At 37.4% G+C, this 19,010-nt stretch overlaps 1 protein-coding gene across 3 annotated transcripts in view; it reads left to right on the top strand.

Moving 5' to 3' along the window:
* Fas3 (fasciclin 3) overlaps positions 1 to 19,010 on the top strand; it is a 343,542-nt gene that overhangs the window by 321,230 nt on the left and 3,302 nt on the right. The window contains exons 2-9 of one of the 3 annotated variants that reach the window (XM_033334474.2): positions 879 to 1,205; positions 2,071 to 2,205; positions 2,297 to 2,485; positions 2,841 to 3,025; positions 4,500 to 4,641; positions 6,632 to 6,745; positions 17,666 to 17,696; positions 18,052 to 18,150. In XM_033334474.2, coding sequence (XP_033190365.2) covers positions 879 to 1,205; positions 2,071 to 2,205; positions 2,297 to 2,485; positions 2,841 to 3,025; positions 4,500 to 4,641; positions 6,632 to 6,745; positions 17,666 to 17,696; positions 18,052 to 18,150 — 1,222 coding nt within the window. Of the gene's footprint in view, positions 1 to 878; positions 1,206 to 2,070; positions 2,206 to 2,296; positions 2,486 to 2,840; positions 3,026 to 4,499; positions 4,642 to 6,631; positions 6,746 to 10,076; positions 17,350 to 17,665; positions 17,697 to 18,051; positions 18,151 to 19,010 lie in introns of those variants that run through there. The other 2 variants (XM_033334477.2, XM_076622464.1) reach the window with 2 other exon arrangements.

Raw genomic sequence — 19,010 nt, forward strand, 5'->3', positions numbered from 1 at the left:
CGACGCAAGTATAAAAGCACAGCCGAAAAACCATGGTTACGCCTCTCCGCGAGCGTAATGACGATGATTATTATACCGTGCAACGAATCGACTGGAAATTAAAATTAACGTCGTGGGATGACGTGCAATTTCAAGGTGACGCTGATATTAAATCTTCGTCGCCCACGTAGTCGATGAAGGCAGGCTTTTATTGCGCGTCTTCTTGATTATTATAAGTTACGAGCCATTGAAAGCGGACACGTATCCATAAATTTAACACCTCCCTTAACTCTCCTCGCAAGAACTCCATTCGCATATAAATAGCACGATATCGTCCACTACAAACGGCTACACTTATTGTCACTTCTTCGCTAAAACACTGTATCTTCGTTACTTCGCCGATTATATGCACCGTGAATCTCCGCGCGTTTCAATGAAATTATAACGAATGTTCTCGAAAGCGAGTGCCACAAACGCGGAGGATTCACAGTACCCGGTAAGAAGTAACGTGTAACGCGGAGATTAAGAAAAATTATGGAGCTTCAACCCTGTTCCTTTGCGCGATAATTCAATTGCATGGCGGGTTGCAAAAAAATTAACTGCCGGGAGAAAAATTCAGGCAGACTTTGAAACAACGTCTGATGAAACTAACGGAATTTTAATCTCTTTAAATTCATCACGTTTCACATACGCGTTTTTATATAATAGGTATACTACGCTGTGAATTTTCGCCATATAGTATAATATATTCATAATGTCTAGTGTCTGTGAAAACCATCAGCGTTGCAATTCTTTTAAATTCGTCCCGTTTCGTGCGCAAATTTTCACCTGATATAATATAGCATGCCTTTGAAATTATTTTCATCAGACAATCTAATTATTCTTTCTCTTGGTTCCAGCATCGAAACCGAACCTAGTCGTGGACATCGAGCCAAAACATCAGACTGCCGTGCGACTGGGCGAAAGTTTGCAAATTTTGTGCAGAGTGGGTAGACCACTACGGGTATGCCGTGTCGAAATACCTGGCGAAGAAGGTGGAATGGTGTTATCCAAGGGACAACCGTCTGAAGATGGTATCGAGTATTACGGAGAAGGCACGGAGGCCGGCCAATGCGGCGTTCACATTGCCAAGATCAAGGAAAGTCACGATGGAATTTTCAAGTGCACCCTGACAACTACCGAACGTCGAGCGGAGGCACAGGCATCTACGAGAATTATCGTAGCCAGTATGTATTATTATTTTCTATCCATTTCACTCTTCAAGGTCTAATTTTAATTTCACAACTCGCGTTAAGATTAATAATAAGACTAGAAGTAGCAGTTTCCTCTTCCTCGTATCTTTCTTAGGCTATGGTTACAGTTGATATGAGTCCTGACGAACCAAACATCCGAAGAACGTTAGAGCTTCTCTCATAAGAATCTATACGTCTGATCGTTCTGGCATATTCGTCAATCAGTTCATCAGAAAGATGCAGTTACTCTTATCATAGCCTTATACGTTGGAAAGAATCGCTAAAGAATTCGTTTTAACACAAGAGTTACGGATAGCAGTTAAAAACAGCAGTGTATGTCACATGCATCAGATGCTAATCCTTAATTGCAAAGGAGTCGAAGCATAATTAAAAGAGCGCGCGTAATTAATCGTCGTCGTTTTTACGCGTAGCCTGGAAATTAATGAGAAAATCGTTGTAAAACTTCGCGACGTTAGTTGTCTGAGAAAAGTATTCCCCCGTACAGGGAAAAATATTACAGTGTGGAATATACGTGTGCGGGAATTCGAGAGCTAATTAATCTTCGTTAAGAGAATTGCTTACGCGACGGGTTTGTAGAAGGAGGGGATGGTAGCGCGAAAGGAAATTACTATTTTCAGATAAAGTCGATAAAGATAAATGACGAAAACGGGTCATGATGGAGACTTGCAGATGTTTCGAGCGAATTTAAATAAAGATCTGCAAGTTTTCTCCTGCTTGAACCGTGGAAAATTAACGAGCATCGACATAGCTGGGCAATTTTAACGCTTGACTTTCAATAGAAAATTCAACGTCGTTCTTGCATCTAAGGAATAATTAATGCTTGCAACTGGATTTTCAGAACCGCCGAATAATCCAGAGCTTCACGCTAGTCCTGGATCCGATGGAAGAAATATATATAGAAAAGGAGAAAAATTGGAAGTGAGTTGCAGCGCACCAGCCGGACGACCAGCAGCCAATGTTTCTTTGTTCCTTGGTAATTAGTCGGCGAAATAGAGGGATTTTTAATTAACTTTTTGTCAGAGATTATACCGTACTCAGTTCTGTGTCCTTTTTATGATAACTAGACGACGAACCTATTGGCAACGAAGAAAGACCTACGATTTACGACTCGAACCTGGACGATAACTCACTGGCCGTGCAAAATGCATCGCGTAGCTTGGATTGGACGGACAATGGAAAAATCCTTCGATGCGTTGCCAGCCACATTGCACTCGACCGGCCTAAGGAAACTACTATGCAACTGCAAGTTTTCTGTAAGCGATCGATTGTTCGAACGATATACGAAATTGCAAATCTCAACACGTAATGTAACAAGAAACTCCTTCTTTGCTAATAAAAGTACAAACACTTTCTAAACGTAAGGAACTTAAAAAAAGGAATGAATAAAAATTCTAATTGGAGATATTAAATAAATTCTAATTACTCAACCGTAAGCTTGCCAGCGATTTATTTCTATTTTTCCAAATTAAAAATCTTTCATGGGTATATATGCAGATGTTCGAAATATTTTATTTTCAGCATGGAATTTCTATCAGTGACGCGAATTACGACGGAATATTGAAATCTGTGGAAGATGCGGAACAATTAAAATAAAAATTTTCTTTTTAGATCCTCCTCAACCGCAACCAACCATCGAGCGTTTTGGATACGTAGTTGGACGCCAGGGTATCGTGAACGTGACCGTTTACGCAAACCCTAGGCCGCATTTCAAATGGCGAGTGAACAATGAAATAATCACCGAGGGTAACCCAGACGAAAGCAATCGACTCGAAACCTCGACCGCTGTGGATCTGGTAAATTAACGAAATTTCTTATACCTTCTATCAAATTAATATCTGTACATATATCTTCTTCTTATTATTATGATCCATATCTATTTAATATGAAATATTATATATTTAAAAAAATGTAATATCGAACATACAACAAGATGGAGAATGCGATATTGTAATTATTGCAACAGACGTTTAAAAAATCGAAGAATCACATTATTCTAAATAACGAATACTATCGAAAGTCAGAGATACGTATAAATCAATACGAAACATCACGCATTAATTCGAGACTAGAAACGTATCGAAAGAAATCCGTACGAAACCGTCTTAAAAAATTTTCCACGTAAACGAGCTTCTATTATCAGATAAATAAATATTCTTCCACTTGGAAAGTCTGATAGACTTTACTAGTAAAAGGTTCGCGTCGATTGTGTTCTCTCAATTCGCTCGGTCGAACGAACACAGCATGAAAATTCTAGCTATAAATGTTGAATATTTTTTTGAACGTTCCTCGAGATGCCTGAATAGTAATGCACATTGAATTCTACGAAGCAAAAGGTAAAGCTATACATAGAAATGAAGTATGTAAAGATTAATTCGTAAAAAGAGATACGAATCGAATTATCAATGAAGAAAATGATGGAATAGATACTGAAGCTGCTAGTAGAATTTGAGTTGCCAAGGGAGCTTTCTCGTGAAAAAACAGCGAAAGAGTAAATTGAGGAACGAACGAGAAATGGAGGAGAATACGAGTGAGGGTAATGGAACAAAGATTCCGCATTCCAGAGCATCGATTTTCACGGTGCACTTAGCGCTTTTTATACATTTGCGTGACTCGCAAAGTTTCTCGCTAATCAAACAGCTTTAATGAAATTCCGGCCGATTCGGATGCTAAAATTCGTGCAGTGAAATCTGGCGAAATAATTCGACTATCAGTATCAAAAACTGTCTCATTTTGTATAAAAGAGGCAACAGGAAAAAATAAGTAAAACTGTTGAATTATTCGTCTCGTTCGAAAAAAGATAAATTAAAGTGATTTTCTGTTTTCGTTGTTGAAATAATTAAATGCAGAAGGCTTGGAAATTTTATAGATAAATTACCATTAAGGAAATTTTTTCAGGGACACCACAGCTAGTGAAAAGTTTAGCATAATAATGCAGCATACGAAATTAAACATTCAGCAATGAATTCATAATATTAATATGATCAAATTAAAATTCATCGAAATACGCGTAATATCAGTTGGTAGAATTTGGTCGGACCATAGAATGTCGGAGATTGAAATTACAGCGTCGTTTAAATGCAAAAGTGATCCTGGCCTCTGCTCGTTAGATAAACGAATTCGAAAACATTCCAAAAGTAAAAATGAAAATATCGATATCTTTATATTTACAATTTTATGACGGTAAAAATTAATCGCCTTTAGGATCAGAGAACGTTTGGTTGGTAAGAGATCGAGTAATTAAGTGACCAAAGAATTTGTTTTTTACAGGGAAGAGGAGCGTGGAGCGTGATCCTGACGATCGACAGCGTGCAAAAATCCGACACGGAGAAGGACTATATCCTGGAAGCCCGTAACGACGAAGGGGCTTACGAATATCGTATCATTTTGTCGACAGCCACAGAACCCGCAGGTAAAAACCACGGAAACGCTCAGAATTCAATTATCGTGAAAAAAATCACCTAATCTCACTGTGCACCAAAGTAGCGTGCAAATCACGACGAACTTTTATCTGCGTCAAAGTGGAAAACAGAAACATAAAAGACGAAGAGAGGCAAAAATGTCAAGCATTAATCGTGTGGTCGTAATATTAAAATAGATTTTTAAAAATATCAGTCATGCAAGCGTAAAACAAAAAAAAAAATGCACGATCAACGATGTTGACGGGAGAAAAAGTATTAAATAGCAACAGAATTAATTTTCATTCGTATGGTCGGGTGAATATTGATTATTCGATATCGCTATAGAGAAAGACGATAAAACTGATTTGAAATTCGTCGGTAGCTGTCGATCATGCTGTTAGTTTTCACATTTCGTGTTTGTCACCATCATTTCATCCGATCAAGCATACTCACCATCTGTCTACCGATTCATGTCATATTCGTTGTCACTTTCACGCGCTAGTCAACGGCCGTCATTACGTTTTCAATTACACCGAATATGTACGAATTAGAATATTTTTGCGTGTCTTTTCTCTATTGTGTCCGTATGCGCTATGTATTTCTAACCATATCGATCCTTCACCGCATGCTTTCACGCAGGGCCGTTCGGTCACTTCTATGGTAAGCTCTCCGAACACATGCACGCACTAGGTAATGTCATTCTTTCAAATTATTATACGTAGTAAGTAGTCGATGTAGCTCCGTACGCGTGAAGTTCCATGAAAATAGTGGATTACGACACGTTTTGTAATTGATAAACTATGCCCAAAGCCGAAACATTTATCGCCATATTTTTACTACTACGCTACGTCGGTTCACGATATTTTTTATTTTGTTAAATTTATTTTATCGGTCTGTGTATACTTTCGAATGAAGGGAATTCGGTGAAAAATTAAAGGAAAAAGAAATGCTAAAGAACAACAGCGATATTTTTCGAAGCGGCAGAATCGTAACGATCTTCTATTTTTATTAATCTACCAAACGTTGTTTGTCTCCAAGTAATATTTCTCTGTTTGTTTAAAGATCGTGCAAACACTGTAGCTGTAACATCTTATTCTTTTTTCTTTATTTTTCTTTATTTTTCTTTTTTTTTCTTTTTTCGTCGTCGCGATTTTCAAACCGTGTCATCAATTCATACGAAAGTCACACGATAGATTCATAGAGGGATCACGTAAATGGAACTCCGCGCTACGGGATACGGTTATATATACAACGTTACGTTTGTTATTGATACCACTGCAAACATGAATGGCAAATCTGTATTTTTCAAATAAACGTGACTAAATTTTTATGCGATCGCCTTTACATGAATCAACGCTTTTTTGTCGATATCGAACACAGATTTCGCGTCACCGACCTCTCTTGCACATTTCTGCATTAGAATTATAAGTTTCATAGACATTAAATGTACCAAAGGCTTCAGAGTGCTTGTTGACTCTTGTTACATTACGTATATATGTATATTTTTACGTATATATATATTTTTTATCCAACACGAACATATTTACGCTCTGCTTTGTACATTCATTATCGATGAAACGCATTTTTTAACATGAGTATATACAAGACACAATGACACTTTGATTTTTATTCTAACAGATATTCAAGTTCGATCGACTGTGTCTTGGAAATGTTAAAGCTTCGTTAAGCTGGCTTTTCTTCATTTTTCAACGATAGAGGTGCATTCGTATTCAATTACTGGCGCATGATTTCTAATTCGATATTTTCTAATTCAATTTTCGATATTTTTAATATTTTTATATACGTGTGTCCTCTGCATTTGATCTTATTCATATTCGAACTCGAAACTTTGCAGACTACAATCGCGATGAAGATATTATACAAAAGTCGCGGAAATTTATCTCATGCGAAATAGTCGATGATAAGATTAGTTTAATTTGTTTGTATCGATAAAAACAAGTTGTACAACAAACGTCATTTTGACTTTCTATAAAATTTCAGGCGTCGATTTAGATGCCGGTTCTATCATCGCCATCGTTGTTGGAGCCCTGGTGCTACTTCTCACTGTTTTCATACTAATTTTTGCCCGTGCGACCGGACGCTGGTGCTTCGCAGGTGAGTATCTATTTTTTCAATAATTCACACGAACTACTTCGTTCGTACCGCGCGATTCCCCATCCCTTTTGGCGATTTTTCGTGTACTTTTGTCACTTCGATTTGACAAGGATAATAACAAATATAATAAACGATGAATGGAAAGTAAATAAACGAGCGATGCACAGACTCGAAGGAAGATAAAAGTTAATTGGCTAAAGTCAGCCACTCGCGATCGAGTTACAGACAACGCAATAAGATAAAATCGATCTTATATTATTTTTGTATCGATGGATAGGATATTAGCGATATTTTTTATCAGCAGCGACTGTGTTATTTATACACTACATCAATTTCTTTTTTCAGCTGTCCTCTATATATCTAATTTTTCTTATTTGTGTTCCATCTCCTTTATCAAAATAATAGACATTTACATAATATTAGATTGTAAAGGAATTTAGTTGCTGAAATTGTCTGTTGGATAACTCGTACAAAACGATTTATGAAACTCTAGAAAAATTGAGAGAAGGTTTCTTAATAAGCACACTATAATAATTCCAATGAAATCATGAGCGGTTGTACGTGTGTAGGAAGCAAACAACCTTCGCTAGCTGTACTCCATCGTAAAACTATACATGTTTCTTAATTTATATCTCTATATTTGTATGTATACAAATGTCTTGTGTGTTGTGCCGCTACCGATAGGACAGCATGCAAGTCGGGCCAAGTAAAGAATAAGGAGAAACAGCAACAATTACCTTGCGATTCCGTACTCTAGGCATGACACTGTCCAGGGGTAAGTCACCTCAGGCAGCAAAACACCCCTTTTTTTAAAAGTATTGCTCGTTCCTCGTTCATCATCAGCTCGTCTGCTCGCCACTTTTCTCATATCCGTGTCAGACCATTTTTAATCAACTCTCCTGACACATTCACATTGTCGTCGTTACCTGGTCTCGAATTATCGTGGAAATACTCGATCCCTGCAATAGATTCCGATACGTGCCGTGAATTAATGGAAAGCGATGTTACGAGATGATTTGCCTTGGATAAATGTGTGTAACGAGAGTTAACATGCGATTAGATAATCGATATTAAATTTAATACAAATTTTGAGAATTTAGAAATCTAGAAACGAATCAAACGATTATGTTACTCTAGTAATCGTTAAGGCTGTTTCATTAGGAACTATTAGGATAAAAAATGAAAGTATGTAACTTCAAAATGCGTTTAAAGCAAATACGAACGAACTTCAACGGCGATTTGATTTTTACAATTTTGTCGATTCCCATTTATTTTTAAATTCTGCTCGAACCAGTGTCACAGTGTACTAGAAAAGCAAAAAAAAAGGGGTTAAACTTCCGATAGTATGTAGAAGAGAATAAACAGAGTTAAAGTTCGATTATTCATGCCAGAAATCTGGCGTATAATCGATACTCGCGTGACAAATGAACAAATCAGAATTTCATTGTTCGGAATGATCCATTTATCGGTTTGTGAGTCGATAAACACAATTCTGGCAAAGATATTTTTGCTTAAAAGTTGCTATATTCCCAATCGATCGTTAAACATGATTCGATTAAAAAGATTTTAATATAAATCGGATTTTTATACTTCTTTAAAGTAGCAACACAATACCTCTGTATCTAAGATTCCAAAGAATCTAAAGATTAGAACAGATCTGAATACGATTCTTTATTAAAAATTTCAAACGTTACTAAGAGCAATAAAAAGAACCCGAAACTATACAGAATTATGAATATCATCGAGTCGATCGCATTAAATCATAAACATACATATTTCTGCCATTCGTGCATGCACATCGTGCTTACGACTTTCATACAGCATGTACTACTAATACGATGCCTAATTTATGCTCCGTTCATTATTATTCGCGCAGTGTTTTTCAAATTCTTCGCTTTCCGACCTACCAAAAAGCAAAAATCATAAATTCTCTTCGAGACATGTATTAAGAAAAGACAGAAAGAACTTCGAAGATAAAAAATTCCTTTTCAACGGATATTTGGCTCAACTTCTCGATAAAAGTATTCCTGTAGCATTTAATTCGACACTTTGAAGGGAAAAAGCGTTCATTCGCGATCGAATAACGGCTCGTAAGGGAGAAGAAAGCTATTTGAAAAACACTGACTCAGGCCACGATTGTCTGTTGCGATACGTTGTTCAAGAAATCCCCGGCGAGAATTCCTCTAAATTCAAGGCCCGCTGGGTCAAATGAAACAGGAGCGAGTTTCTTTTTGCGACAAGCAACGACGAACAATCGGCGAAGGCAAGTGTGGTGACATTTGTTCGAAGTGAAACCAGACCAGACCCTTTATCGATGTTATCTTTCTTTCAATTTGCTTCTCCGTCGTGACTATATTTTTTCTTTTTGCCCAATTAGAACAGTGATTATTAATTAATTATATTATTAATTCTATAATCTGTTCCTAGATTATGACCGCACAAGCATGCTCGTCCCTTTTTTACAATCCAACCCCATCTCGAACCTTTCACGATTCTCGATGTTTTTACTATTTATCTTAGCTGATAATTAGCTGGTTACGTGTTGAAATTTGACCACGTTCACGTTCATTCACATTTACCTTGCTTGGATTGGAACATACATTAGTGCGATGACTTGCCTGTGAATGTTTATGATTATTAACCGCTCTAACGACCGATTAAATCGCGCTCGATTGCAAACGCCTGAGCAACGCGGCCACACGACGATGTACAACAAACGTCAATGAAAATAGTCAATTCGATCGACAATTAATTCAGCTTTTGGATTAAACTAACGTTTGAGATTGAGCAATTGTCATATCTTTTCGTATCTGACACTAAGACAGATAGAAAAGCAAAACTATTATCTATACTATTTCTTGGAGGTACGTATGACAAACGTCGAATCACACTATAAAAACACATTAGAAAATTAATCGCTTAAAAATCATCTAAACAAGATGAGAAACTTTTATCGTGATGCTAAAGCGCAAACGAAAGAAAAGCTCTTACCTCGGCGTATAGCTCGCGCGTTTGCAAATTCCTCAAAAAAAAAGACAGTCTGTCCTGCACGATGAGAATCGATCGGAACGTAGAGTAACGCGAAACGACAGAGACGCCACTAACTAACCCCGTGACAATCGTTCAGAGCGCAAAAATAGAACCGTTAATAAAACCAAAGAAAATACGCCACCCTTGAATAATCGAGTCAAACAAAACCGAAATAAAAAAAAAAGAAATACAAAAGAATAAAAAAAAGATAATAGAGAGAACAGAACAAAAAATAAAAAAAAGAAAGAGGGATCCACACACGCACTTTTGCCTTGACCGATCGTGGCGTTGCTTGTTGCAGCGAGGCGTCGGGGCGACGAGGAAGCTGCGAGCGGTGTCGGCGCCGGAAGCGAGGCGCACATCACCCCCGGGGACGAAGATGAAGAGGATCACGAGGACCCGCGTATCATCGATGAAAAAATACCGCAGGGTGGCCAGGAGAATCCAATACACGCGAGCACGGAATACGTGAACGGCCGCACGGACATCAAGGAGCCGAAAAAGGACGAGAAGACGGACACGCCTGTTTAAAGACCGATCATCCGTTTGACGGTCCATTCAACGGTCGTTCCTTCTTCTGCGGCGGAAATAACCTGCCACCCCTCGTTTCGGTTCGATAACCCTTTGCAAATCGATCTCCAGTCACGTGAAAAATAACATCTTTGGGATATATCTTGTTGCACGATACTCGATGCGTTTAGGTCGAGGTAATTGGATCGAGTCATCTTAGGGTCAGATCGATATTTATTATCGGCTGAAATTATGCAGATTATCGAGGACCGCGGAGGCGGTCATTAAAGTATACGATAATTTATGATATTACGAGTTTAATAGTCGATCGATAGCTTTTATTTCAAAGAAACTAAAATCTCTTGATTGATGTCAATTCGATCCAACGTATCTTGGGAACAAGAACACGCTATGTTTTTCAGTTGTTCTGAAACTGCTTATTAAATGATACAGTAACTTCGGATTAAATTCACAGAAACTGCAAACATACGCGGAAAGTGCAAAGGGTTTGAAATTGACAGCAGAGAGGTACACCTGTCGTGTTTTCGTCCAAAAGTACGTACACGTGTTCCTCCCTGTCTGGTCATACGCGAATCTCATTTTAGTTTATCGAAACGAACTGCTTTCTTTTTTTTTCGCACGATTATTGCGTATTTATTTTACGTGACGTAGTATTATTATTTCGTCGGAGAAACTCCGTTCGCGTGGCAGAGTATAAAAAAGAGAATTTCACGTTAGATCTGATCCACTTTTCCGTTCGCTTTTTCACTTTTCTACGATTTCCGTCTCTTCGATGGCAGCTCTGTTCGTAGCCGGAAAAACGACCGTGCGCGAATCGCGATCAACCACGATTCTCCGCTCGTCAACGATCGGGAACGATCCCTCGATGCCTCGATATGCAATCGCGAAAGCGAACATTCGGTATCCTCAGTCGCCGTGTATCTTTTGTAAATAGGATTTCGCGACGCGATCCACCGTCGTCCAATTGGCGGTTTTTACGCCGCCTTTTCTTTCTTCTCGACAACACACACATTCACACACACGTCACATTGAGAAAAATTCGCTTCGATCGAGTTACTCACACGTTACTACTTGTACAACCACACACGTCGTCGTACGATCGTTAACTTTTCGAGGATCGATTTTTCAACGAAGCGGAAAAAAGACGAAGCAAGGGATTATGGTAACAGGAATCTCAAATGTTTATCTTAAGAATTTACTTGAAAGAAAGAATTGATTCGTTCGTTCTGTATCCTCGAGAAGTTGAAAGATCGAAGTATCGCTAAGGTATCATTGTTAGGTAACACGCGTTTGCGAGCTGTCCTCAGATTATACCACTCTATTCTAAGTAAAATCTTCGTAATCGAGTTTCCCGCGTGAGAGGAGGAGAACGCCGATATTCGGAGATCCGAGCTTGAGAAAGCAAGAGAGAGAAAGAGAGCTGTGTCTTTGCGGTTTGTCGTCTCGTTCTGACGCGAACGAAACCTATCGTATACTTGAACGCGATGTCTAGCAATTATTGAAACAAAGTGATTAAGCGTATGAAGAGAAAAAAAGACACGGAGAGGACGAGTCGAGTTCTCCGAGTAGTGAAAAATGTCTCATATGCTAGCGCGAACAAATCAAATTTTGTAGTCGAGGTTTTTTTCTAAAGGACGCATCGACATAAAAAAAAAAGAAACGGGACGGGAGGGGGCTATAGGAAAATCTAGAGCAAAAAGAAAAAAAGAAAGGAAGCAGGGAGAAAAGGTATCGTAGGTAGGAATTGCGCGTGCACGACAAACACAGATTTTCCACGGTTGGTAATTCACAATTTTCCTTTCGCAATTCGTTTTCCGCGAGTTTGTTTTAAACATATGCAACGCCGAACGTTTTAACGAATTACACGATATAGTAACAAACGTATACGGAAACGAATGAAAACTTGCCTGTTTCCAACGCGTTAAACTTCCGACTGAATTTTTGCAAAGCTCTTTCCGGGACGTGTCCCTTTCAACAACTCGGCGTGGTCGACGCGGGAGAATGAATTATCGCTGTGAGAAGAAATGCTTTACGTGCACGAGCAACGGAATCTATTAAAAATAACGCCGTTACCACGTTCAAACAGCAGAAACAAAGATAAGAGGAGACAAACACATTCCACGATGTAGCTTTCGTTCTTAGACGCGCCCACCCTTTTAATCCAGGACGTGCACGTGCTGACTGACACGTGTGGATCGTATCTCGCGTTTTGTAATTTAGACATATTTTTAGTGGAGACAGTATTATTTGTACGTTTCGAAACGATTCACTGGCCCGAAGCGGGGCGTGTTCTACCACGATTTTTTTCACAGATAGATACGCGCCCTTGTAACGCGATAGTTTTTTCTATGTATAAACGCGGTATCGATATTGCACGTTCGATCGACGATCCAACGACTGTTCGAAACGAACAATCTTTATAATACTCTTAAAATACTCGGATATACCGTGACTCAGTAACAATGGTTACGCACGTTTCGCAAGAGAATTTTTACTTAACAATTGTTAACTCCTCGAAAATGTATCGTTGCTTTTTAATCTTCTTTTTACTGAAACTTTTTTACCACGATTTTATAACGAGACTTCATGTTAAAGGTATCTTTTACAAGTGGGATAGATACGTTCTTTAAGAATAAAATGGACACAAAATTTCCTATAAAAATATGTATAATTTAAAACATGTACTGGAAAAATGAAACAAAAGTTAAAAAATTATCCGAAGGGTTAACGCGATAAATAAATCACGCGAACGCTGCCACGTTTTCAGTTCAGCCGGAAGTGCATCCACTTATCGTGCGTCTTCGTATCTTAAGATCGCAACAAACACTGCAAGCATTCTACGGCTATCGTACTTTTTTACAGGAGAGTTTTTCAGCCAGAATTTTATATCATACAGTCACGTTGTCGATTCACCGATGAACAAAGCCCACCATCAGACGATGTCTGATTTTAAATGTAAAGAAATGACTTTTGATACGAATCTCTACGATCGATACGAATCATCTGATCATTGGATGTACTCGTAACGATGATAAAAACGTTCGATAAGCTCAACCAGATTCATTAGCGTCACAGTGCCCTCTGAAGGCGAAGGCAGACCTCGTTGGTTCCTTTTCATTCGCGACAAAAACAACATTTGCAAGTATTTTTCGCTTTAACGAGATTACAAAGGACGCTGTCCATTTTTCCTTCCTCCATCGTGACGTCCTGACGTCGGTTCTCGCGCGTCACCGAGCTCTCTCCATTGACAATCCTTTCTTTTCCTTTAGATGTTTCTAACAGGTTCGATCATTTAACACTTCTACACCTTCGCCTCTGTGCGAATAGAATTCAGAAAAAGAGGGAAATTTCTAACCGACGATAATCTTGACGGAATATTCATCGAGCACCAGTCGTTCTTGTAGACGAATCGCGTAAACTATCGATCGCGAATTTCTTGATTATAAGAGTACATACGATTCATCGAGTGTTAGTCCGCTCTCAAAGTGTCGTTTCTGGTTGAAGAATACAAAAAACAACATTGAAAGTTGATGGAACGATATACATATAATATAAAGTAACTACAGAAGTCATCAACCGCGACTGGAATACTTTTCGACTAGTGAGTTTTGTGATTTCATTATCATTCCCGTCGACAATAAGTGTTCTTTGTACTTTTGTACGGATAATCTTTGCTTAGCTTAATCGTCATCGAAAAAGAGAAAAAAGAAAATGAAAGAAGACACGCGCGAGAAGAAAGGAACGAACTTATGATTCTACGCTCGTAACCACATACACGTGCACACAATCATACACATATGTTGTACGACACTCGCAGACAGGAAGAAACAAGTTCACGAACGTAGGTGTCCACGGCGTCGTAAACATGAATTATTAAATTAAGAATAGTAGGGGAAAAAATAGAAAAAAACGTAAAAAAAAGAGAGAGGAGAGAAAGAAAAGAGAGGGTGAGAAGAAGCGAGAGTATCGAACCCTGTGTGTGTCACTCGTTGACGAAACATTTCCGAATTCTGCACATACACTCCTTCACTTTTTCCATATGCGATCGTGTTTTCACTTACAAAGAGGGATCGTCTCGTCCAACGAGTTCTCGTCGATCTAATTTACATATAAAAGGAATTAACGCCAATTTGAACAGTGGGCGTCAAGTAATAAATTTAACAGACAAAAATTAAAGGAAAAGAAAAAGGAAAGAATCTACCGAAGAAACTGGTCGGGCGAAGACGATCGAAAAAAATTACATGTTGTATATATTAAATATATATATATAAAATAAATAAATATATATATATAAATATATTATAAATATTATGATACGAGATTGAATATAATAGTAATGAATATATTATATATTCTGTGTCGAGGGCACTTGGCTTGCAACTCGTAAATATTAACTGAATACTTATTTATCCACTTGCACTCCAATTGCCGAGCGACCTGTCGTTATCCGTGAATTTTTTGAGAGGAAGACTATTATCGGGCAAAGAAATAAGGTTATATACAACTTAAGCGTGAGTTTTAACGCGAAAGAGAAGATCATCGTCCGATCGTGAATAGAGAAACGCGATCGGACGAGACACAGTGCGGGAAAGAAACTAGAGCGTTGGATTATTTAAAAAGTAAATCGATTAAACGTGGATGTACGTTGCCAATTAAGTACTATTCTGTATCGTATTCGCGATGTCGAAGCGTTGTTTGTGCCGTTAAAGAGGCTGAGCCGCATCCGTATGTCAATGTGCCGTGAGCAACGCACGTTCCGACACCTTTTGTTCCGCTAAGTCTGAGGACAAACTTAAGGAGAGGAAGGGAAAACCTGATATATCTGTTTAAATTGAGTTATCGTACGCATTCTTTCCATTGGTTATTGTACAAAGAAGTCACTTTATGCTGCCAATTAATTTATAAAAGTCTCGTCTGGTAGAACAAATGGGCGTCCTCGTGCGTTCCCAACGAATCACATGTAACTATTGTGGTATATATTATGTGTACGAACGATTAAACGTATTAGTGTATGTAATAGAGCCTAACGCAAAGGGAAGAAACACGCGTCTAGTTAATCTAAACTCATAATAGACACGCGAGGGGATGATTCGATCATACGTTCAAACGACTAACGAGACCAGGGCCGCCCGAATTTTTTTATACACACATACAGCGTAGGTTATATACGATTTTGAAGCATTTTACCATATTCATATCTGAAGAAACTATCTTTCCCTTGTGATTCGTTGTAACGAAGGCAACCATTTCTTACAAGAGAAAAGCAAATGTTTGAATTGCTCGAACACGAGGATATTTCTTATAATTTATGAAGCATATCTTTGGCGATCTCTTCTGATTCTACGAATGTTTAAAAACGTGTGCAAAGTATAAATTCCTGCGAACGGGTGACAGTAACGTTAAATAAAAATGAAATATCTTGTTTGAACAAAAATGGACGTCTTATGATTTTACAGCGAATCATAGCAGAACGATATGACGGGAGTAAGAAAGGATCAGCACAAAGCGGATTGCAAAGGGCGAGAAGCCGAGTCGAAAATAATCACTGCCAAAATATACACTGAAAACCTCTGGAATCTTTTCCACGATAATTCGAGACACGAAGGATTTCTCCGTTTCGCTCGAATCCCCTCTCGGTCTTATTGTTAGTCCTACGCGCGAGAAACGAATTTGTCGAAGAACTTGCTACCGTACGTGCGGAGCAAAGAGAATAATGGCAGAGAAGAAAAGGAAAGAAATAGACGGGCATTCGTTGCCGTCTGTGGTACAATCTGTGTTCGACCTGTTCGGCCCGCGTACAACGCGACTACGACAATGAAAGCACGTCGAAACGATAATCGATTAACGCGAAAACGATGGAAAAAGGGAAATAGGGAGTTTTAAGATATAGAGGAGGAAGTTTTAAAGGATATTACGCGCGGATATACGTTGATGTACAAAAAATTCCTTGCGGTACATTTTAAACGATATTAAGCCACTTATTTTGTAATTCATTTCTATTGTTCATTATTTGTAATGGTTAATTATTTAAATGCAACGATGATCATGCTGCGATTACACTCGTATACATACGTGTATCAAGATACATATAAGTATGCTGCTGTTAGGTTATTGATATTGGATCTTTTTTTTTTTCTTTCTCTTTGTAGAATCTAAATAAGATACGACCGATAAACGAGACAAAATGGCGAAATTGAAGATTTGTAAAACTTCTAATAAATTAACGACGAAGATTTTAGTGTAATATTAACATGAGAAAGCATGATCGTTGGCCATACAATGGAGTATATATATATTATATATATATACATATATTTATGTTAAGTCTAGCTATTAGATATGATTATAAAGATCACGAAATATTGACGATCGCGAATACCTGAGTATGGTGTTCTCTGAAACATTTTTAGAATGTGAATCATCGATAGGACGAGCACAAGCATACATTATAATATAGAATTGAAAAGAACCGATTACGCTCGGAAAATTCAGTTCTTTTGATATTCCATATAATTTGACGCAATGACGTTGATTTTATCAAAATCTTTTCGTGACGAGGGCCCAATATGCAAACAGCATCACAGCGGTGGAAACACTTTAAGAATACTTCAGAGATCACTAGTTTAAACGTTAAAGTTTAAAAACGAGAAGAGGAAAGGAGAAAGAGAAACAATTTAAAAAATCACTGTTTAACAAAACGAACAAAAAAATACGAAAAAGAAGTAACAGATAAAAGACAATGAGATTTTGAATGTTATACGGTCGATAAATAAAATAACGAATACACAAATCTACACCAACACAGCCGCATCTCCACACTTACACTGCGACCATGTGAGAAACGAACACGAGAAAAGAATATGAACATTTTGTATCTGTACTTGTAGATACAACGCAATAGGCAGAAGTAAATCTAATTAAGAATTCAAATGAAATTAATATATAGAAGAGCTGTATGTAATTAATTGTAAGTTCATTCATCGCTATGATATTATACTTAGGTATTATATGATTTTTGAAATAAAACATTTGTTTTAAATACACACGAACGTACACGAGAATATGCCATCCCGTCATCGCATCGTAAATAATTTTCCAATTCGCGTTTCAATTTCGTTAAACCTGCATCGGTTTCACGATGAAATTGTAACATCGACGATGAATCGATTGAATTTATTTCAAGTGCATTCATATTTCGAGTGTTTTTCAATTAATTTGTCCATCGATCAATCATACTTTTTTTAATCAGGTCAAGTGAAACTATTTAACTTGGAATTAGAAATTCTAATTCGTGCCATTGTTCCGATAATATCAAGATTCTAATTAAGCGAGATCTGAATTTTCGTCGATTATTTACAGGTAACACGACATCTAGGAACCTTGGCGAGTCGTGAGTATAATTTTCTACAGGTTTTGTAGTGGTTTCCCTCTAGTAGCACAACGCACTTCCAGTGTTTCAATATTCTACACCAAATTCCGTAACTAATATTCTTTTTTCTGCTGGTGCTTCCTTTGAGTAGAGATACTTCAATCGTTTACTTGACACTGATATGAAACTTTATTCAAATGAACAAGATAGATGAAAAAAATTTGTTAATTAAGCCGTTCAAACGTAGTTACATATAATTATGTCTTCTACTTCCTTAAACAAATAGAAACGGCTGAAAAACGGTCGAATAAAAAATGGACACGTTTGATTATCCGTTCAAAGCAAATTTATCTGTCGGTATTTACCATATTACCAGGAAATCGCACAGAATCCAAGACTTCGCGGATCCGGCAGCAAGCGTTAGTCTACTTCGTTTTGAGAAATCGAAAAGCGCAGACGAAACCGATAGGCGAAGGCAAGCTTTTTTTTCTACTTCTCTCATGGAAAAAGAAAACATGGAATTTCAAGCTTACGCCAATATCAAACGTGGAATCATCATTTTATGGAAGATACCGAGATAATTTTCATTGAATTCGCATGTAACAAGTACCTCGTATATAATTCATGTCACGTGTGGTAACAACGATTGTAACGAGGAAAAAAAATTATTTTATTGAAATGATAATTACACATAAACATATATTCCGATAAATTTACTGGCTATATAATCGCTTATTTTTATGACTTATAAGAAAAAGATCTTGGAAAAAAAATAATATAAATAATTATAAATTCTACATGGAAATTGATATTAAATCACTTATTTCCTTCTTTCTTTAAACTTAATATTCAAGAAAAAATTGCTCTATACTACTACTGGTTCTGAAGTAATTACAAGTTCTTCAAGGAAATTATATCGGAATAATTAAAATTGTCGCCTATTATCATATAATTTGCGTGTCTGCTTAATCATTTCTCTTTTTTCCCCCCTTCCTCCATATGCATGCTTATTACTAATCAGCTTTAACTGCGCCCTCTTAATTACATTTAATTCTTACAAATCAAAAATTTCCTAATACATGACGTTTATATACAACAAAAACTGAAAATTACTTATTTAGGTTGTACGTGTCTGTATTACACAGTAATGAATAAGATGGAAATCATTTTTGAACAAGTGAATTTTGAACGTATTAGTTAACAATCAATCTGTTTCAGATCTTTAACATGTACATAATATGCACGTTTCTTCATCTTTGTTCATTTGTTTTCATCAACATTTTCAAAAAGATATGTTGAACGTAATCAATTGGCTGGTTCTGTCTTCATATATTA

This window comes from Bombus vancouverensis, chromosome 10, assembly GCF_051014615.1.
Source record: "Bombus vancouverensis nearcticus chromosome 10, iyBomVanc1_principal, whole genome shotgun sequence".
Lineage (NCBI taxonomy): Eukaryota > Metazoa > Arthropoda > Insecta > Hymenoptera > Apidae > Bombus > Bombus vancouverensis.